Source organism: Artemia sp. Qi Xiang Cuo, chromosome 8, assembly GCF_049724085.1.
Source record: "Artemia sp. Qi Xiang Cuo chromosome 8, ASM4972408v1, whole genome shotgun sequence".
Lineage (NCBI taxonomy): Eukaryota > Metazoa > Arthropoda > Branchiopoda > Anostraca > Artemiidae > Artemia > Artemia sp. Qi Xiang Cuo.
The window spans coordinates 40254627-40277704 of record NC_142801.1 but is presented as its reverse complement, the minus strand read 5'-3'; the positions used below and the strand labels follow the sequence as shown (position 1 = coordinate 40277704).

Genomic DNA, 23078 nt, shown 5'->3' with positions numbered 1-23078 from the left:
TCGCTACTGGCCGAAGTCTTTTTTTGTGTCTGTTTTTCATTGAGTGTTCTCTCTTTGTTTGTTTGTCTTGGCTGGCCAGTTAGGCTTAAGATCTTTGTTCTGTAAATGTTTCTAAAATTTTCTGAAAATCTAATTTCCTTGCGTCTTAACTTTCAATCGGTATAATCGCTTAAGTATTTAACATTGGCGTAAGCAGCATCTTGTCTAGGGGGGGGGGGTGATTCTGTGATGGAGGGGCGGGGCTTATAAACGCTTCCGAGGTTCTTTGAATATAGGTATTTAAAAACTCGTCATTATATATTTCGCTAAAACTCAGCCTTTAGCATTTTCGGTGTTCTAATTTTCCAGCAATACTATAATATAACAAACCCACTATCCTACTTCCAATTTCCAGAAAAAATAAACACCACAAAAGCAATTTGACACAAATCACATTACGGCTAGATAACAGTTTTTTGTTCTAAGGATTCATTTCAAAAGTTTAAAGTAGGGTAATATTCAATATCAAAATTAGTATAGGGAAGACTGGTCCATGATCGGCACGGCCCACGTTTAGCCAAAGACAATAATCTCAATATTAAAACTTATGGGGATTTCCGGTGGATTATAAAAGCTCTGACAGATGGCAGTGTATGTTTTTAAAATATCTGGCCTTTGTATATACTTTTACCCAAATTATCAGACTGGATCACGTTTTATGGCGATTAAATATGTAATTTTGTTCAACATTTACCTGTAGGCCTACGCCTAATTACGAATGTTACAAAAGCCATAAACTCACGGTGTAATCTTTTATTACTTCAGTTACTATGGGCTACAGTTCGTTTTTTAATATAAACATATTATAACCGAGAAACAACATAACCATCAAACAACATAACATCAACATAACATAACCATAATTCATAACCATCAAACATCAAACAACATAACCATCAAACATCAAAAATAACAAACAAACATCAAACATAACCAACAAACATCAAACAACATAACCAACAAACATCAAAGTACATCAACATAACCAACAAATTTCAAACGACAAAACCATCAAACAACAAAAATCCGTAATTAAAATTTCTTCCAGGATCAGTACTATATTTAAAAAAATTGTTTTTTTATTATCTTCACATCACAAGCCATGTGCTTTGTCTGTGATTTTGCTAATAGCGTAATATTATATCCATTTATTTATATTTTTGTATGAACAGCGATTTATTTCATTTTTAGACTTTAATGCGAATTAAACCGTATGGAATGTAACTGTAAAGATGGCAGAAACTATGGCTTATCCGATCATTATTGATATTCAAGTCAGAAGACAGAGGAATAGCGAATTGGTAAAAGGTACTGACTTTGGAAATGTCTATCTTGGTGAGACTCTTGTAGGTATTGTGACAGTGGACAACAAAAGTGAACTTTTTCTTAAAGATGTAGCCCTAAGAGTTGAAGTTCAGACAAATACCCAAAGACTTAGACTGACAGCAAATGATACAGGAGTTTTAAAAATTGATGAACTTAAGCCACGTGATCAGTTTGTCAACACCATCAACCATGAAATCACTGAAATGGGCCCTCAAATTTTAATTTCTGAAGTTAGTTGCTTGCCACCAAACGGTGAAAAAGTTGATTTTTCTAAGTACATCAAATACTACGTACAGAAGCCACTAGATGTAAAGACAAAATTTTACAGTGTTGAATCTGAGGAAGTGTATCTAGAGGCACAAGTTCAAAATGTTACAGCTGGCTCTATTAAATTTCTGAAAGTAAATTTTGATCCTTCTCCATTATTCTCAGTTAGAGGACTCAATTCCATAGGAGAAGCATCCATATTTGATCCTATAGATGTTGTTCAACCTCAAGGGATACGACAATATCTATTTTGCCTACGGCCAATCAATGAAGGGAAGGCTACCCGAGGAGTGTCTACTGTTGGGAAGCTTGATGTAGAGTGGCTTACTGAATACGGTGATAAAGGTAGACTACAGACTAGTCAGCTACAACGTATGGCTCCTGGTTTTGGAGATTTAAGACTAACTATCGAAGAATTACCAAATCCTGTTAAGCTTCATTCCTTCTTCAAGATCCGGCTCAGAGTAACAAATACTTGTGAAAGACCAATAAGCCTGGTACTTTCTCTTGAAGATTCCAGTCTTGCTTTGCTTTGGCTTGGGATTTCAGAGAGTAGTTTTGAACCATTAGAGCCCGGAAAACACCATGAATTCATTGTGGGAGTTTTGGCAAATCATCCTGGCCTTCAAACAATATCAGGGATAAGGCTGATCGACACATTTTTAAAAAGGAATCACGATTATGATGATATTGGTCAAGTCATGGTTATTGTTTAGTTTATAATAATTGTGAATGTACTGAAAAATCAGTAATATTTGTGTAGTAGTTTACTTATTATCATTATGTGTTTGCTAAATACTGTAATTTTGCCCTTTATTTAATGTTGGAATAGTATTTTATTTGAAGCATTGAACATCAAAATGCGTTCTCGAGTATATTTTGTTTTTTATCTGTTGATGAAAAATACATTGTTCTTTTAAATTATTTCTTCTATTTTTGTTCTTTGTACGGAGTTGCTACTCTGAAACGAATAATATAATAAATTTTAGATGCCTTTTGGTATCAAACTAGACTTTTGTTTTGATTTTTAGATTTTCGTGCAAATGCTTTGTAGCTGTTTTCTGTGGATCTTGGAAGACCAATCATAAGGAGAAACATAGAGAACTGAAAATCAATCAACAAGTAACATCCGATACTAATTAAGTTTATCCCTTACATTCCAAAATTGAAAACAGAACTAAAAGATGAAAAAGAGAATAGAATAACAAAAGATAGCGTTAAAATCAAAATTCAAAGATTGAAGGTTCAAAGAATGTTTTTTATTCTCAATTCTCTTTATATAAAGCATTTTAAGTGTTCTTATTTTTACTGTTTTCTGCTTTCTTTGTGTTGTGATAGCTTCCTATTGATTGTGTAATCGAGTATCTGTTGTTGTTGTTTTGCTATTCTTTTTTTTTGGGGGGGGGGTGGTTGTCCTCTTCTTCTATTATTTTCGTTTAATGGGTTGAAGGCTGTTTTCAGTATTTACAACATAAAGTAAACTGGTTAAAATGATGACCCCAATAAGATAGTAGGAAATCTTTGCTGCTAGAAAATCAAGCCGGTCTTTAAAAAAAAAAAATTGCGAATTTTCCCTATCAACCTTAGTTCAACTTTGATAGTAACTGTGCTCTTCTTTAACTGATAAGTCATTGGGACCCTTCAACATCGTATGTATTCACTGTGGTGTCCTTCATTTTTATGCAGAAACGTAGCCAACAAAGGGGATTTACTTAGAGGTTGCTGCTTGCTTGGTCGAATTGCATTGCCACTTCCACAATTTCCAAATGTATTGGTTTAGACTGTTATAGGACGTCATTTGCTCTCTAAAGAGCTCCACAAACAAATAAAAACTTGAACTCATGTTTTGCTTTAGCTTCATTCAACGAAAGTGATGATCCAACCATCAATAGTGATAATGTTTTCAGCTTCAAATCAGCTTATCACAGAACAGTTTAGCGTCGCATCAATTATAGGCCCCTGAATGTGATTATGAACCGCCTCCATATGGCCAAAGGTACTTTTTAGAACCCATGCTCATAAATATGAAAAGTACTTTCTAAAATGTACTTTTTAGAACCCATACTCATAAATATGACTTTAGTTGTATGATTTTTTTTCGAAATTAAGGTTCTCGTTTTCTCAAACTTGTGACCGTCGTTTTTCAGTTCAGAAAATCCCAGAATACCAATTTTCCAAAAAAATATGGAGTTGTTTTTGAGAAAAAACTTGTGCACACATGCATAAATAAATATACAATCATTTTCCGTTTAAAAAGTACAAAAACATTTATTGAATATAAATTTACATCACCGAATATGAATACATGTTTCTAAGTTTTTGTTGAAGAAACAAAGAGATAAAACTCAATGATGAAAAGAGACAAAACGAGACTTCGGCCGGTAGCGGGCGCGTCGTTTTTTTTTTGTCTTTTCGCTACTCGCCAATGTCTCGTTTTGTCTGTTTTCTTCATTGAGTTTTTTCTCTTTGGTTCTTTTTCATTGCTGGCCAATCCGGCTTAAGATCTTTGTTCTGTAAATGTTTCTAAAATTTTATGAAAATCTAATTTCCTTGCGTCTTAACTTTCAATCGGTATAATCGTTTAATTATTTAACATTGGCGTAAGCAGCATCTTGTCTAGGGGGGGGGGGGTGATTCTGTGATGGAGGTGCGGGGCTTATAAACGCTTCCGAGGTTATTTGAATATAGGTATTTAAAAACTCGTCATTATATATTTCGCTAAAACTCAGCCTTTAGCATTTTCGGTGTTCTAATTTTCCAGCAATACTATAATATAACAAACCCACTATCCTACTTCCAATTTCCAGAAAAAATAAACACCACAAAAGCAATTTGACACAAATCACATTACGGCTAGATAACAGTTTTTTGTTCTAAGGATTCATTTCAAAAGTTTAAAGTAGGGTAATATTCAATATCAAAATTAGTATAGGGAAGACTGGTCCATGATCGGCACGGCCCACGTTTAGCCAAAGACAATAATCTCAATATTAAAACTTATGGGGATTTCCGGTGGATTATAAAAGCTCTGACAGATGGCAGTGTATGTTTTTAAAATATCTGGCCTTTGTATATACTTTTACCCAAATTATCAGACTGGATCACGTTTTATGGCGATTAAATATGTAATTTTGTTCAACATTTACCTGTAGGCCTACGCCTAATTACGAATGTTACAAAAGCCATAAACTCACGGTGTAATCTTTTATTACTTCAGTTACTATGGGCTACAGTTCGTTCCTTAATATAAACATATTATAACCGAGAAACAACATAACCATCAAACAACATAACATCAACATAACATAAACATAATTCATAACCATCAAACATCAAACAACATAACCATCAAACATCAAAAATAACCAACAAACATCAAACATAACCAACAAACATCAAACAACATAACCAACAAACATCAAAGTACATCAACATAACCAACAAATTTCAAACGACAAAACCATCAAACAACAAAAATCCGTAATTAAAATGTCTTCCAGGATCAGTACTATATTTAAAAAAATTGTTTTTTTATTATCTTCACATCACAAGCCATGTGCTTTGTCTGTGATTTTGCTAATAGCGTAATATTATATCCATTTATTTATATTTTTGTATGAACAGCGATTTATTTCATTTTTAGACTTTAATGCGAATTAAACCGTATGGAATGTAACTGTAAAGATGGCAGAAACTATGGCTTATCCGATCATTATTGATATTCAAGTCAGAAGACAGAGGAATAGCGAATTGGTAAAAGGTACTGACTTTGGAAATGTCTATCTTGGTGAGACTCTTGTAGGTATTGTGACAGTGGACAACAAAAGTGAACTTTTTCTTAAAGATGTAGCCCTAAGAGTTGAAGTTCAGACAAATACCCAAAGACTTAGACTGACAGCAAATGATACAGGAGTTTTAAAAATTGATGAACTTAAGCCACGTGATCAGTTTGTCAACACCATCAACCATGAAATCACTGAAATGGGCCCTCAAATTTTAATTTCTGAAGTTAGTTGCTTGCCACCAAACGGTGAAAAAGCTGATTTTTCTAAGTACATCAAATACTACGTACAGAAGCCACTAGATGTAAAGACAAAATTTTACAGTGTTGAATCTGAGGAAGTGTATCTAGAGGCACAAGTTCAAAATGTTACAGCTGGCTCTATTAAATTTCTGAAAGTAAATTTTGATCCTTCTCCATTATTCTCAGTTAGAGGACTCAATTCCATAGGAGAAGCATCCATATTTGATTCTATAGATGTTGTTCAACCTCAAGGGATACGACAATATCTATTTTGCCTACGGCCAATCAATGAAGGGAAGGCTACAAGAGGAGTGTCTACTGTTGGGAAGCTTGATGTAGAGTGGCTTACTGAATACGGTGATAAAGGTAGACTACAGACTAGTCAGCTACAACGTATGGCTCCTGGTTTTGGAGATTTAAGACTACCTATCGAAGAATTACCAAATCCTGTTAAGCTTCATTCCTTCTTCAAGATCCGGCTCAGAGTAACAAATACTTGTGAAAGACCAATAAGCCTGGTACTTTCTCTTGAAGATTCCAGTCTTGCTTTGCTTTGGCTTGGGATTTCAGAGAGTAGTTTTGAACCATTAGAGCCCGGAAAACACCATGAATTCATTGTGGGAGTTTTGGCAAATCATCCTGGCCTTCAAACAATATCAGGGATAAGGCTGACCGACACATTTTTAAAAAGGAATCACGATTATGATGATATTGGTCAAGTCATGGTTATTGTTTAGTTTATAATAATTGTGAATGTACTGAAAAATCAGCAATATTTGTGGAGCAGTTTACTTATTATCATTATGTGTTTGCTAAATACTGTAATTTTGCCCTTTATTTAATGTTGGAATAGTATTTTATTTGAAGCATTGAACATCAAAATGCGTTCTCGAGTATATTTTGTTTTTTATCTGTTGATGAGAAATACATTGTTCTTTTAAATTATTTCTTCTGTTTTTGTTCTTTGTACGGAGTTGCTACTCTGAAACGAATAATATAATACATTTTAGATGCCTTTTGGTATCAAACTAGACTTTTGTTTTGATTTTTAGATTTTCGTGCAAATGCTTTGTAGCTGTTTTCTGTGGATCTTGGAAGACCAATCATAAGGAGAAACATAGAGAACTGAAAATCAATCAACAAGTAACATCCGATACTAATTAAATTTATCCCTTACATCCCAAAATTGAAAACAGAACTAAAAGATGAAAAAGAGAATAGAATAACAAAAGATAGCGTTAAAATCAAAATTCAAAGATTGAAGGCTCAAAGAATGTTTTTTATTCTCAATTCTCTTTATATAAAGCATTTTAAGTGTTCTTATTTTTACTGTTTTCTGCTTTCTTTCTGTTGTGATAGCTTCCTATTGATTGTGTAATCGAGTATCTGTTGTTGTTGTTTTGCTATTCTTTTTTTTTTGGAGGGGGGGGGGTGGTTGTCCTCTTCTTCTATTATTTTGGTTTAATGGTTTGAAGGCTGTTTTCAGTATTTACAACATAAAGTAAACTGGTTAAAATAATGACCCCAATAAAATAGTAGGAAATCTTTGCTGCTAGAAAATCAAGCCGGTCTTTAAAAAAAAAAAATTACGAATTTTCCCTATCAACATTAGTTCAACTTTGAAAGTAACTGTGCTCTTCTTTAACTGATAAGTCATTGGGACCCTTCAACGTCATATGTATTCATTGTGGTGTCCTTCATTTTTATGCAGAAACGTAACCAACAAAGGGGATTTATTTAGAGGTTACTGCTTGCTTGGTCGAATTGCATTGCCACTTCCACAATTTCCAAATGTATTGGTTTGGACTGTTATAGGACGTCATTTGCTCTCTAAAGAGCTCCACAAACAAATAAAAACTTGAACTCATGTTTTGCTTTAGCTTCATTCAACGAAAGTGATGATCCAACCATCAATAGTGATAATGTTTTCAGCTTCAAATCAGCTTATCACAGAACAGTTCAGCGTCGCATCAATTATAGGCCCCTGAATGTGATTATGAACCGCCTTCATATGGCCAAAGGTACATTTTAGAACCCATGCTCATAAATATGAAAAGTACTTTCTAAAATGTACTTTTTTGAACCTATACTCATAAATATGACTTTACTTGTATGATTTTTTTTTCGAAATTAAGGTTCTCGTTTTCTCAAACTTGTGACCGTCGTTTTTCAGGTCAGAAAATCCCAGAATACCAATTTTCCAAAAAAATATTGAGTTGCTTTCGAGAAAAAACTTATGCACACATGCCTAAATAAATAAATAAATATACAATCATTTTCCGTTTAAAAAGTACAAAAACATTTATTGAATATAAATTTCCGTCACCGAATATAAATACATGTTTCTAAGTTTTTGTTGAAGAAACAAAGAGAGAAAACTCAATGAAGAAAAGAGACAAAACGAGACTTCGGCCGGTAGCGTTCGCGTCGTTTTTTTTTGTCTTCGATACTGGCCGAAGTCTCGTTTTGTCTCTTTTCTTCATTGAGTTCTCTCTTTGTTTCTTTGTCATGGCTGGCCAGTTCGGCTTAAGATCTTTGTTCTGTAAATGTTTCTAAAATTTTCTGAAAATCTAATTTCCTTGCGTCTTAACTTTCAATCGGTATAATCGCTTAAGTATTTAACATTGGCGTAAGCAGCATCTTGTCTAGGGGGGGGGGGGGGATTCTGTGATGGAGGTGCGGGGCTTATAAACGCTTCCGAGGTCCTTTGAATATAGGTATTTAAAAACTCGTCATTATATATTTTGCTAAAACTCAGCCTTTAGCATTTTCGGTGTTCTAATTTTCCAGCAATACTATAATATAACAAACCCACTATCCTACTTCCAATTTCCAGAAAAAATAAACACCACAAAAGCAATTTGACACAAATCACATTACGGCTAGTTAACAGTTTCTTGTTCTAAGGATTCATTTCAAAAGTTTAAAGTAGGGTAATATTCAATATCAAAATTAGTATAGGGAAGACTGGTCCATGATCGGCACGGCCCACGTTTAGCCAAAGCCAATAATCTCAATATTAAAACTTATGGGGATTTCCGGTGGATTATAAAAGCTCTGACAAATGGCAGTGTATGTTTTTAAAATATCTGGCCTTTGTATATACTTTTACCCAAATTATCAGACTGGATCACGTTTTATGGCGATTAAATATGTAATTTTGTTCAACATTTACCTGTAGGCCTACGCCTAATTACGAATGTTACAAAAGCCATAAACTCACGGTGTATTTTCTTATTATTTGCTTGTCTTTTGGCAGCTTCCGACATGTGCCATCTTCACCGGTTTGCCATTAGAAGTTTTTTCACCCGCGGGATGGCGAATTCCCAGGTTCGGCCTAAAAACCCAGGGTAGGCTCGGCACGCCGTACCAAGTTGTCCGAAAGCGGGCTATGCTTGTAAAAGCTGTGTACGCAGCATATTTTGAGGCTGAAGACAAATTAAAAATTTGATTAATTATTGCGTTGTTTAACCCTGTCAGACCAGTAGGTGAACTTAAATTCTTTTTTTTCTTGTTAAATTTCATTCTTGCTTAGAAGTAAGACAGAGGAAAAAAGAAAGAAAGGTGGCTCGGATCCAGAAGAAAAGAAAACCGCAGTTTAACTGTCTTAGTCGACAAAAAGTCAGTCGGATTCTGTGGAAGTGTCATGGATGTCCCCAGAGGAACGCTCCAAGACAACATGAAAAAGAAGAACAAGAAAAATGACTAAAAACTTACTTGAAAACGATAGTTGATATATATTTCGACTGTACTCCTAGGAGCACGTAAACTTGTATACACTTATGCCATTACTAAGAGTATAAAAGTACCAGATAACTGGAAATGTAAAGGTAGTCGAAACAGTTCAGGATTTGCAGGTAAAGATTGGTAACATGGTTTTATGGATCGCCTTAAAACTATCAGTAACAACGCCAGAAGGTACAAGCTTATGACAGGCAACTGCTTTTAATCGTCACAGTATAGGAGCTTTCTTTGACAACCTGGAGCGAGGCCTAGATAAAAACATGTTCAGACCCCAAGACATTTGGAATCTTGACGAATTGGGTCTGAAAAACATCCACAAGTCTGGTAAGACCATTGCACAGCGGGGCCCGAAATAATTAGGGAAAGTCAGGTCAGTTGACCACGATTCTTGCTGGTGTTAATGCATTGGGAACACAGGCCTTGGTGATTTCAAGGAATATGGATGATGCTTTCAAGGAATAATTAGGCAGATGTTGAACTAAATCGAAACGAACCTTCTAATCCTAAATCAAAATCAGCCTTCCAATTTTTCCCCTGAAAAAGACTATGTCAATATAAAACGAAAAGAAATTAATTAAAAAAAATTACACAAAATAAATTTTTCAAGGAAAAGTAAAGAACTTCATTAAACCAAAAAAGCGCAAAAATAAAATCAAACCATCTACCAAGCGTAACACTACCACAAATCAGCATCAATAAATAAACAAAACACAAAACGAACAGAAATTATAATAAATAACAGATTCAAACTCAAAACGACCAGAAAATAACATGATTAGGTCTCACAGGCCCATTGCATTCTCAAGGCCAGAACATAATTTGCACTTTACTGAAAAAAAAACTGCCAATTAGCATTGCTATTATGCTACCCCACCCACAGTGGGGCTATTCTTAATGGTAAAAGCTAATGCAAAATTTTTTTTTTGGGAATTTTGGAAAGAGTTTGGTCTCTTTGGCGAATGGCATGTTTGTTATGGCTCATTCATAATGTATATTTTTTGGAACAGTAAATTTGAAATCTGAATTAACTTACAATTTCTGTAGATTTCTGTACGCCCCTGATGGTAAAAAAAAAATAGTACGATTAAAAAGTAAAAAAAAGCAATAGTTGAGGTTCTAGTGTCTTCAGTGTCACTATATATAAATATATAATATATAAATACCACTCAAGGTATTTATATATTGACGCATTGTAGAACCGATTTTTTTCAGCTTAGCGTGAGACAAGAAAAAAAATGACAGAATAGATGGGAAACATACAATTTGTGCTATATATTGGCACATTAGGGGGTGGGGATAAAGAATTTGGTTAGTGCGAAGTTAGAAAATAATTCTTACTTCATAATATGTAGAATAATTGTACCTAACACATTTCGCATGCAGACCCGCTATACTTTTACATTTACATATACTATTACAAGCCCAGATAGGCCGAGTTCGCACCAACAAACACAATAAGAAAGGTCAGAAAAAAACAACATTTAAGAAAGTTTAAAAAAAAACAAAGAACCTCCAAGGAATAATGAATGACTCCCTAATTCTCCATAATAGCATAAAAAATACGCTAGCATCGGGTTGCCAATTACATGTTAATATATTTATTTACAATGCACTTAACCTTAGGTGTGCACTCACCTAAAAATACCTAAGTCTACACATCAAGCAGTTTGACCCCCCCCCCCCCCCGAAATGTTTGTCTGACTCGTAATAACATAACAAAATTGAATATAAACCAATTTTTTATGTGTTTTTTTTTTCTTTATGCTTTTTTAAATGCTTGAGAACAATTGCCCCAACCCCCCTAATGATGCCAGGTATAGCCCTAAATAATATTACTTACCCATTGTTATTCATTGCTTGAGTCATTAGGCACCGGGCATTTTCCTCGGAAAACAGTGTCCGGAAATGTTACTCAAGGGAGCTTTACCAGGAACCATCATGATCGGATCAGAAAATACTTATGGCTGGATGACTGCCTCCCATTTTTTGCTTTACTTGCAGCATTTTATCAATAAACTAAAACCCTCCAAACAGTCACTTGTACTTCTGAAAATAGACCACCAGATCAGCCGATACACTATTGAATTGCTTGAACTACCTAAAAATAATAGTGTTGTACTTTTAACTGTTCCTCCCCATACTAATTACAAACTACAACCTCTAGAAAGGATAGTCATGGGACCCTTTAAGGCCTTCTACAATTAGGAAGCCGCAAGTTTTATTACTGCCCATGAATGTAAAACTGTACTAGCGTATAACATTGCTGAGCTGCTGAGATAAGCATATCGAAAGGCTTTCACTCCTGAGAATATAATCATAGGATTCAGAGCAAGTGAGGTCTACCCCACTGATAGAGATGTCTTCAAGGATTATGAGTTCCTCTCGTCATATGTCTTAGACAGAATGCCTACCACATCTAGTGAAGCACTTACCAGGGAGGTTTCTGTGCTCAGCGCAAGCCCTGTGCGACATTTAGTCTCCTTCTTTTACATAGACCCCGAGACGGACACATTACAGGTTCTGTCTCTGTTCTGTTTCTTAAATGAGAAGGAATGGTGGGAAGATGAGTCGTTAAAAGAGTTCGTCCGTGCAAACCTCTTTCCAAAGGCTCAATGCCAAAAATCAACGGGAACAAAATCCGAAACAGTCAGAATTGCTCACTGACACCCTATAAAAGAACGCATTACTGCTGGGATAAAGCTATATCTGCCAAGAAAGCCCTAGTCCTTGAAAGGAAGAAATTCAGAGAAGTGAAAAGGCTAAAAAGCAAAAGACATGTTTTTCGTAACAAAAATTGCAGTTAGAATGACGATTCTGACGTGATGAACCTGTATACAACAACTCTTCAAACTCTAGTAAGGACGTTGAACACGAGCCCATTACCAGTAGCTTCTGATTTGACGCTGAGAAAGTCAAGGCTGGTTACTACATTTTGGTTGAGCTGAAGAGCAAAAAAGAGAATCGTGTTCAATATATTATCATTATCAAAATAGTAGCAACTGAAGAACTTAATGTCCACTCTGAAGGAAAACGAAGTATTACTAACTAGGAAGGAGCGACCCGGTTCAGTAGTAACCAAAACTCTAAAAAACAGAATTCTGATGACAATACATACATCAAAAGAATCAGATTCTTATGCTATAAACACATAAGTTTCATCAAGTTTAGTCTTTCCTATCAAAAATTTCGAGCCTGAGAAAATTTGCCTTATTTTCGAAAAAAGGGGAAAACGCCCCCTAAAAGTATTAGAATCTTAATGAAAATAACACCATCAGATTCTGCGTATCAGGGAACTCTACTGTGGAGGTTTCAAGCTCCTATCTGCAATAATGTGTGATTTTGCATTTTTTGCCAGAGAAAAGTCACTGATGTTCGTTAGTTGGTCTTTTTTTCCAGGGGTGATCATATCGACCCAGTTGTCCTAGAATATCGCGAGAGAGCTCATTCGGACGGAAATTAAAAGTTCTAGTGCCCCTTTTAAGTGACAAAAAAATTGGAGGGAAACTAGGCCCCCTCCCACGCTAGTTTTTCCCCAAGTTACCGAATCAAAATTTTAAGATAGCCATTTTGTTCAACATAGTCGAAAAATCTAATAGCTATGTCTTTGAGGATGACTTAATCCTCCACATTTTTCTGTTTTTTTTTCTGGTAGGGGGGGGGGGGCTCGGATTCGGGGGTTACGTGAGAGGATATTTCTGGGGAGGAATTTTTCCATGAAGGAGGCGCCGGATTTCCTACCATTATTTAAAAAACGATTAGAAATTAAATTTAAAAAAAGTTTTTCAACTGAAAGTAAGGAGCGACATTGAAAATTAAAGCGAACAGAAATTAAATGACCTTTGTCATTCAGGGGTCATTCTTAAAATTTTTTATCAAAATTCGAAGTATAGCGTAAAGAGCGAGGTATTACGAGGGGGCGAACTCCCTCATATACGTAATAAGGAAGGGTTCAGAGACTTTGTGCTGGCTGACGAGACGGATAGTGTCTTAAAGACATAAGTTAAAATGAAACTACAACCACTGTCAGGTGGAACATAAAGATTAGCGGAACGATCTAATGTGGTGCTGATCAGTCTATTTATAATTCGGAATCAATGCTCTTTTGTTTTTTTTTTAAACCTTACTGAAATTGATTTTGTAGGTTTTTTTTTATACTGATCATACTCTTTCATAATTTTATAGCCGAAAAACCAGTTTTAATGTTTTCCAGGCCACTTTTCTGTTTCTTTTGTCAGGTGGCCGAAAGTAAGCCAGAGACGGCCGAACTAATACCGTGGGTAGCCCAGGTTCGGCGCTTTTAACCACTTGGGTAGAGCGGTATCCAGGGGGTAAAAATGGTGGAGTATATCTAATTGTCTTTTTCAAGGATGGTTGCTCCGAAAAGGAGCAACTCGAATCAATTACGGAAGAATTAAAAAAGCTAAAACCTGCCGATTGTGGGCCAGTGTCTTATCTATATATCGTACTAAAAATCAATATTGAATGTCGAAACGTGAATATCGATAATGGAAAGAATATTTGAAAAGTTTTTGTTTATTTTCAGCTTTGTCAACCATCTACCAGTGAACATCCAACAGAAAAATTTCAACACGCGAAAAGTTCTCGTTAATATCAAACGTAAATTCGAATTTCTACCACCCTTCACTAGGCCCATGCTATTTAATCTATTTTTGATTCGTTATTGGGATCAGATATTTTTTATTAGTTTTAGCCTGGAAAATTATCTCTTTCCAGGAGCGACGCTTGCAGGAATTGTCAAGAATATTTCATAATTTTGAAAAAAAATTGTGTTCATTTGGATGGTAGTGTTGGGCTCTTTCAAACGTGGTGCCTGATTGGGCCCAATTGCCCTTTATCCGGCTCCGGGGGCGACATTTAGTGACAAGAAAAAGGGTTAAAGAGAGATAGTCAGAATATTTTGAGAATGTACTAAATCGGGATAGAGTTACAAGAAAAGATAAAGAAGAAAACAAAAAGGTTGGTGATTATGGCACTTTGGATGTGAAGGAAGACTTATTTTGTGAGGAAGAATTAGTGACAGTACAAAAAAGGGTTAAAAAATAATTAGGCCCCAGGTGCTGATAGTGTGGTAAATGAGTTTCTTAAATATGGTGGTTATGAAATTAGAAATAAGTTACTGAAGATTAGGAATATGATGTTTGAAAAAAGGGAAGTAGCTAGCGATTTTAGGAAAACTCTAATTAAACCGCTGTATAAGAAAGGTGACAAGAGCGAGTTTGGTAATTATAGAGGCATTAGCCTGGTTTTCTTTAGGTAGCAAATTACTTAGTATGATGATACTCTTTAGAATTAGAGATACTATATAAAATGTTTTGAAAAGAACAGTGTGGTTTTAGGTAGGTTAGAGGATGTGTCGACAATGTTTTCACTCTTAGGTTAATAATTGAGAAGTGCCTTAGTCATCAAACAGTTTTGTTCTCAGTCTTATAGTTTGTGAGAAAGTGTCCGATTCAGCTGGTAGAAGAAATTTAGCAAAGGTCTTATCCTTGTATGGTATACCAGACAAATACATTAAAGTGACTAGTGATATATACAAGAATAATACTGCTGCAGTTAAGGTAGGAAATGAGGTTAGCACCTGTTTTTTTTTTTAAATCAGGAGTTAAGCAGGATGGTGTTTTATCTCCATTTTTATGGATCACTTTGATGGGCTTTGTCTTAGAGGCACAAGAAAGGCAATCGAAGAAAAAGGAATTAAATGGGAATGAAAAACTTTCCTTGACTTTGTTGAGATTATGCTGATGATTTAAGCATCCTAGCTGAAAGTATGAGCAAAATGAATGAACTTTAAGAGGCTTTGTGAGTTCAGGATGCTATAATAGGTTGGAAAATCAATATTAAGAAGACTAAGTCGCCAAGGCTAGGAATAAGTGAAGATAAAAAGGTGACGTTGCGTAACGAAAAGATTGATCAAGGGGACAGCCCCACTTACCTTGGTAGTAATTGTTAGTAAAGACTGTGGGTGCCGTGGAGAATTTAGAAGATGTTAAAAGTAGAATAGCCAAGGCTCGCGGTGTTATTTGAAGTTTAAAAAGTTTGGGAGAATAGATAGATAAGTCTAGGAGTCAAGATTAAAACATAGGCAGCCACAGTGATGACAGTGGTCAAATATGGTTCCGAAGCATGGGTGCTCCAAAAAACGGAAGAAGATTTGCAAAATGTTTTCCAGGGAAATTGCCTATGGATTGTTTTGGGACCCGACTGACTGACCCCATATCAAACAGTACTTTGTACAAAAAGTGTGACTCAATCCTGCTTCCTATGACTGTGATGAGAGGTAGACTGAGATGGCTAGGGTACGTTCTACGGATGAAAGATGACAGATTGCCAAGGATTGCTCTTTTTGGCAAGACGTCTAGGGTTAAATGGAAAGCAGGTCATCCACGGTTGGGTGGGAGGATGTAATAAAGAAATATTTAAGAGAAATAGAAACTTCCTGGGAGGGTGTAAAGAGGGAGGCTGTGAATAAATTGGTATGGAGGCGGAGCGTGCGTAGCTGTATTGCCTCAGGCGGCTTGGTTCTGTCGTGAGTTGTTAGTAGTAGCTGTGAATAATGTGGATACATATTGTACTCTTTGATGTAATTTTACACCCACTGAACTCTCCTCTAAAAATAAAACTTAATGAGTTACTCTATTTCTGCAACATTGCATCTAGACCCCGGCGCCGCACCGATAAGAGAAGGCCGGCGCTGATTTTTCCTCGCTGCTGCTGGCGTGATCAATGTTGACCGCAAACGTTAATGTTTTCATCAGTCTTTCTCAAATCCCAGCTTGAATTTACAACAGGTTTGGGCCTATTCATAAGTTAAAAACTTCGCAAGTCGCTGGCTGGACACTGGTCTTCTTCGTTACTCATCAAGAGAAGTAGAAATCTGATAGAAACGAAATGACTGTGGCGTTTCAGAACCCTTGCATAATAGTTGAAGTATCTATTAGCTATGTATTCTTAACATAAATAATTATCAAAATGAGTAGTTTTTTTTTTCATTGACCATTATTGCATACAAAACTTCAAATACCGTATCACAAAATTTGTAAAATTTTGGTAAAAACTTTGAATAGAAGTTTGAACTTAGAAGCTCATTTCAAAAAGACGATACTTTTGTCAACATTTGAAGAACCGTGTATATTGCAAATTTGCAATTGTATATGTCTTGTTTTTATGCAAAGTAACACAAGAGATGAAAAGTAACAAACAAGCGAATAGTGATGAATTATGGTATACAAAGTGATATTTGGCAGGGATAGTCACTAGTGATAAATCACTAGAGGTGACACCGTGATTGGGTGATTTTCGGGGATTCGGGGAATCAAGTTTTTCTTCCGAGTGACACATAGATTTTCGGGGAAATCTTCGAAAATTCGGAGATAGTGCAATCCCTACTGGATTTCTAATCAGGGAAATCGAAATACTTCAACCACACGAGAAAAGAAAAGCTCCAACTTTGCGGGTAACGCAATAACGAATTGCCGCAAAATGAATACAAAGTCAGCCAAACGCCGCAGGCTCTACCAGTGGCGGCGGTAAACTGGGCCCCTCGTTGGTGGTGTTCCGTGGATGCGCCGGCGTGGCGTCGGGGTTTAATTGTATCCATACCATTTTGAGAACCTGGAGGCACTTAAACCCTTTTGGTTTTCACTATGAGTAGTAGCAATACTAGTATCAATAATAGTAGTAGTAGCCCATTGAGTGTCACCTTAATATTCTCATCCGTTCCGGAGATACAACTTTTTGACAATCCGCACGTGCATAGTGTCTTTTGGTTTAGTTTAACAGCAATATGAACTTTCGCTGACAATGTCTACTAAATACCCCATTCCGTTCCTTGGGATATTGTATATGTTCAATTTTCGCAATCTGGATGCACTTAAAATCTTTTGATGTAGTTTAAAGTGTTGTTCACATCGGTATAGTATTCTGCAGAAGGATATTTTTGCAGTCTGTTCCCTTTGCATTATTTGTAGATTTTGTAGACAATAAAACATAGCTACCTGAACAAGCCTTTGCAAGGAAGTAATGTACGAATCTAGTGTCATTTCGTTTTGCAAAGATTTTGTTTTCTAGCCACTGTAAATTGCAACTTCAAGCTCTAGAAACAAATCGCTTATTTGCCATTTGCCTTATTACACCGATTTGAACAATGCTGGCCCTTAGTTTCTAGAACAATGCTTACACATTAATCACAACTCTTTACTATAAAAAAGTAACTAAACTACAGCCAGAAATAGACGCCCAGATTTATATATTCATTTCTTATAGTTAAACACACAACTTTGAGTGTGATAAGTTTGCATACAGTCTGCTGTTAACAGCGACCTATTCAGGACTGCGGCCTTGACTCACTCTACTCAGCTGCCAAGGAATACTTCCTTCTGGCGTCATGAAGTAATCTCGAAATTTGTCACGGGCATGTTTGGCAGCTTCAGCTGGGGTTCGTGCTGCTGTTGAGACAATTGGTAATAACGCATTTGCTTGTTCCTGTCTCTACTGCCCCAATGTTATAACACCATCAGTTTCTGTGTTAACAAAGTTAGCACTAACATACCTCAAGTGTCTCTGTGGAGTTGTAAAATCTTCGGTATGCAAGTTATTATGTAGGCAAACACAATTGTGTATGACCTTGTCAACATTCTGAGGCTTTGCATTAATTGCTTCTCTGAATATCCTCCACTTGGCACCAAGAATTCCAAATACATTTTCTATTATCCTTCGAGCACGAGAAAGCCTGTAATTAAAAATTTCCTCTGGTACTGGAAGGTGATCACCAGGATAGGGTCTTAATAAGTTTGTTTTCAAGGGAAAACATGCATCTCCAACAATCATATATGGTAAGTAGGTGGCATTTCCTGTATCGATCGTATCACTGCCTGGAAGATCTAAAGTGCAGTCAATCACTTTCTTACCAAGAGTTGAATTGCCAAACACAGAACCATCACTTTGCCTACCATAACTGTCTTTGTCAACATAGACAAACCGATAGTTAGCTTTGCACATAGCCATCAAGACTATGCTGTGGAACCTCTTGTAGTTGAAATATTGTGACCCCGAGCTATTGATGGGAAGCACATTCTAATGTGCTTCCCATCAATAGCTCCAACACAGTGGGGAAAGTTCCATTTCACTGCAAACTCATGGGAAATTTCCTTCCAGTCAAATTGCTCACTGGGAAATCGTAGAAATAATGGGGACAGCACTTGGCAGATTGCATCCATAGCGTTCCATATAATATGGTTTGTAATTGACCTTCTCAGGTAATGTGTGAAGCTTTGTTTTCTCTGTGTACCACCATCTGCAAGATATCTTAATGTCATTTCAAGCCTTTCTTTAGGTGAAATAGCTGTTCTGAAGTTTGTATTTTGTCTTGTAATATATGGTGTAACCAGACCAAGCAGGTAATCAAATTGCTTAGGTGACATTTTGAAATAGTCATGAAACGAATCTGCATCCGTCAAACGCAGGCTATTGATTAGTAAGTTTGAATTTCCACTTCTCATTTTCAAAAAGTTTCTGACCCAAATTTTCTTTTGCTCGTAGTCTCTGAGGCTTGTAAGCCTTTTCTCTTCTTTCTCCTTCTAAGTAAGCACAATAGCAAAACAGTTGCAGCCTCATGATCCATTTTTGAATCTTCAGCCAATTTTTCCGATGGCCAGAAAAAAATATATCTAGAAAAACTATCTGGATAGTGAGAAGTCTGGGGCTTAAGGATGGTCATATTTTATAACCATTACTTCCTACTTTACCTTAAATGTTCAATTTAACCAGTAATTTCAACAAATCTAGACTATATAATATAAGCATAGGCCTAATCATTCTGTTTTTTTCAACTAAAAATTATAGGGTGGTTACCCCAGATTTGCCTATCACTCATCTAGACTATCTGTCATGGCTTTTTCTACAATTAGCCATGTCTTGATCCCTCCAACTACTTGATTTTAATTCAAGATGCCTAAGAACCTAACTACAAAAAAACTTTTCTACTGATTCCTTATTAAGCTTAGCCTAGTAGACTTTGCAAGATCAACCTAGCCCACCAAAAACCCTTTAAATTCTAAAGAATATGCATAAGTTTACTAACATGTCTCTGAAAAACTAAGATTATTTTCACTATTTACAGTTTCCTTGTCTTCTCTGTAGGCTAAATTATTTCACTTGTTCTTCCATTTTAAAAAATATTCAAGACTGACATCACTTATCCTCAAGTAATCCTGCTTTTTGTAGGACAAGCAATTACTTGTCCTCGGACAAGTAATCCTGATGGTTCGTTTACACATTGCGGAAATCCGTTCGTATCTCTTCGAACTATGGCTAAAATAACGCTGCGTTTTAAGGCAATGATTTCAAATTATTGCAACAGCATGACCTAAGTTCTTACCCTCTTCTGAAAGCTGTTGAACAACAGAGAGCCAAATGACACCGTTTTTCTTAGTTTTCTTATAGCCTGGGTGCGCAGGATCATAGAAGCTGGGTGTAGCCTTGAACCAAAGTTATAAGATCGTGTAGTTTTTGATAATCCATACTCATGATTTTATTCATTTAAAAATCTTGCCAAGATTCCGTCCTGATTTGACCAAAACGTTGCGGAAAGCTAGAGATTTTTTCTAGCACAAAAACGGACGGAATTTCCGCACCGATTGCTAACCCTTCGTTCCCACATGCTCCGGATTGCGGAAAAACGAAATGCGATATCCGCATTCTCTTTGCGGAAAAATCGCAGAATATTTTCGGAAAAACGCATTTTGAATGCGGAAAAATTGCATGCGGAATAAGTCCAAGCTAAACAAGTTATTTTTAGATTCTTCTTAGAATGATTCTATCTCCAACTGCAGCTGCTACTGCCCTTGTTTTGCTTCGCAGAAGGAGAAGAAGGGTAACATATTTCACTATTCTGATTAACTTTCTCCCAAGACTGTCTATGCCCATAAGAAAACAGTTTATCTTGCATAAAGGCCTTTTGAAATCGAGGTCCCTGGGTCCTTCCTCTCCCTTTTTAGAAATTGTTTTGTGGATGACATAGACCGTAGTGCTCAGACGAAACCAAAACATGGAAAGACTAAGTTTTTCTTATATGGATGACAGTGCATCCCCAGTAGTAATTCTCTTTAATTTATAATAATTATTTTGTAATGTATAGCAACAAATATTGCAGTTATGGTTTATTATGCAAAATTACCAAATGGTTTTTAACCATTATTGCATATAGAATTGTATTTAAAAAACGAGTTTTTTCAACTGAAAGTAAGGAGCAATATTAAATCTTAAAACGAACAGAAATTACTTCGCAAATGAGGCGGGTCGCACATTAAAATGAAAAACATAGAAAGACTAAATTTTCTGTGTATGGATTATAGTGCATCCACAACTAGCAATTCTCTTTATTTTTTAGGATTTCTTAATATTACATCTAAATGGTAAAAGTATATATACAAAATCATTAAACAAACCAAAAACAGCCATTATTTTTCACCATAATTCTATTTAGAATTAAATTTAAAAATGAGTTTTTTTTCAACTAAAAGTAGAGAGCAACATCAAATCTTAAAACGAAAAGGATTATTGGGGAGGGCAACCCCCTTCTATTTAGGAGGGGGTTCCAGCCATCTTATATGCTTCTTTTTTTTTGATAATTTTTTAATTTTTTTTCAAATCACTTAAAAACGACTCCTGAAATACTTCGATCCTTCCTTACAATTCGTTACCATGAATTGTTTGATAAAACAAACAAATATTCATCAAAAAGCTGGGACAGAATAGTCCCCTTCACAGAAGATACAGTAACTACAATTTTAGACGAGAAAAAAACAAAGTAAAAAAAAATTTATATCAGGCGATTATTTTTGTTTAAAAAGATGGAATGGGCAGCACCTAAGCCCGAATTAAATGACCAATAAACGTTTGTACTATTTATTTTCAAAGATTTAATTCAACCTCCCCGCCCTTTTTTTTTGCTAAGAGAGTCAAAGCCAGAACGTCAATGGTGGGTGAGACCTGTCCTTCATAAAAGAGAGAATTCTGGGGCATATGTTATTCTTATTGAGAATCTAAGAAAACAGGATTCTCAGTGGTATTTTGATTATATGCGAATGATGCCAAATCAGTTTCAGTATATATTTCAGCTTGTTAGAGATAAAATATCAAAAAAGGACACAAGATGGAGAAGAAGTATTGGTGGAGAGGAAAGATTAACTCTCACACTTAGATATTTAGCCACTGGAGATAGCAAACGTTCGCTATCTTTTCAGTATTTTATTGGTAGGTCCACTGTATCTAAAATAATAGCTGAAACTGTTAAAGCTATATGAGAAACCTTGCAATCCATTGTGATGAAGGCCCCTACTATTGAAGACTTTGAACAAATTTCAAGAGCTTTTGAAGAAAGGTGGAACTTTCCGAACTGCATGGGTTCCATTGATGGCAAACATATAAGAATTAAATGTCCAACAAACTCAGGCTCAGTGTTCTATAACTATAAAAGTTTCTTCAGTATTGTTCTTCTAGCTGTTGCTGATGCAACATACAAGTTCATAGTTGTGGATATCGGTGTAGAAGGAAGTGCTAGGGATTCTGGGTTGTTCTCAAACAGTTCATTTGGAAAAAAACATTCTAGAAAGTACAATAGAATTACCCCCACAAAAAGTCATTGGAACCCATAGTTTACCACCTGTATTTGTTGGGGATCAGGCTTTTCCATTAAGAAATAATTTTATGAGACCTTTCCCAGGAAATGAACACGATTTATCACGCTCTAAGAGGATTTTTTTATCACAGATTATCAAGGGCTAGAATGAGCGTTGAGAATGCATTTGGAGTGTTAGCTGCTAGCTAGAAAATATTTTACAGGCAATAGATAGTAGATTAGAGACGGTTAAGAACATAACCATGGCATGTGTATGCCTTCATAACTATCTAGTAGCCGAGAGCTCCGATTACTGTAATTCAAGCCTTGCTGGCACTATTCAAGTTAACAGAGAAATTATACCGGGCCAGTGGAGGGTATTCAGAGCCTTCTTTATGGAACAGCCATTTGAACCAGCAAGGGTCCAATAATCACACGCTCCTGGCTAATGACACTCGAATAAAATTTCAAGAATATTTCAGTTCCCAAGATGGACAGCTATCTTGGCAAAGTGACCATTTCTTTGGAAGTTCCAGATAAAAAAAAGCACAAGAGAAATAACAGTACTTATAACCATATTTTCATCAATTTGTGAAAAATTAAACAGACTTATACTGTTTTTGGTATTCTCTGAGAATAGTTTTCCCAGTGAATGTTCTACTGACTCTACCTTTCGTCAAACAAGAAAAGAAAATTAAAAACTTGTCTCTGTTAAATTATACTAAAAAATATTAAAAAAAAAAAAAAAAATCAGGTCTGCACCACGTCTGTTGTTGCCAAGTCATATAACATCTGTTGAATTTTCAATTTTTCCAGGGCGTTTTTTTCTGTCGAGTTGCTTCAGTTCATTACTGACATACATGTCACATGCATAATCTGGATTTTGGGCATTCTTTGTTTGCTCCAACAGCAGTTTTTCTAATGGATGTTCCAAAACCTCCATTTTTTCTTCTTATAACTCGGTTTCTTTGGTTCCGCATATGCTGAAGAACTTGAACCACTGTAACAAAAGATTGCTTGAATTAACTATAGTGAGGTAAT

The 23078-nt window shown here is 35.8% G+C and overlaps 4 protein-coding genes across 4 annotated transcripts in view; 2 read left to right on the top strand and 2 right to left on the bottom strand.

Moving 5' to 3' along the window:
* The window catches only part of LOC148949396 (RNA-binding protein 45-like), a 161472-nt gene that overhangs the window by 29429 nt on the left and 108965 nt on the right, over window positions 1-23078 (bottom strand). The gene's annotated exons all lie outside the window — the stretch shown is intronic.
* LOC148949397 (RNA-binding protein 45-like) overlaps window positions 1-23078 on the bottom strand; it is a 223149-nt gene that overhangs the window by 140826 nt on the left and 59245 nt on the right. The window lies entirely within an intron of this gene.
* Window positions 1272-5406, top strand: LOC148949400 (trafficking protein particle complex subunit 13-like). Its single transcript, XM_089092950.1, has 2 exons — window positions 1272-2336; window positions 5276-5406. Exons 1-2 carry the CDS (start codon window positions 1272-1274, stop codon window positions 5306-5308), a joined length of 1098 nt encoding a protein of 365 aa, XP_088949076.1. The 3' UTR covers window positions 5309-5406.
* LOC148949399 (trafficking protein particle complex subunit 13-like) lies at window positions 5317-6567 on the top strand. Its single transcript, XM_089092951.1, has one exon. It carries the CDS (start codon window positions 5317-5319, stop codon window positions 6391-6393), a length of 1077 nt encoding a protein of 358 aa, XP_088949077.1. The 3' UTR covers window positions 6394-6567.

Bases quoted from the DNA above. Each gene is read 5' to 3' on its own strand.
- LOC148949400 (XM_089092950.1), top strand. From the start codon at position 1,272: ATGGCAGAAACTATGGCTTATCCGATCATTATTGATATTCAAGTCAGA. The intron at 2,337-5,275 runs GTTATTGTTTAG...TTTCATTTTTAG, and splicing joins ATGATATTGGTCAAGTCATG to ACTTTAATGCGAATTAAACC.
- LOC148949399 (XM_089092951.1), top strand. From the start codon at position 5,317: ATGGCAGAAACTATGGCTTATCCGATCATTATTGATATTCAAGTCAGA.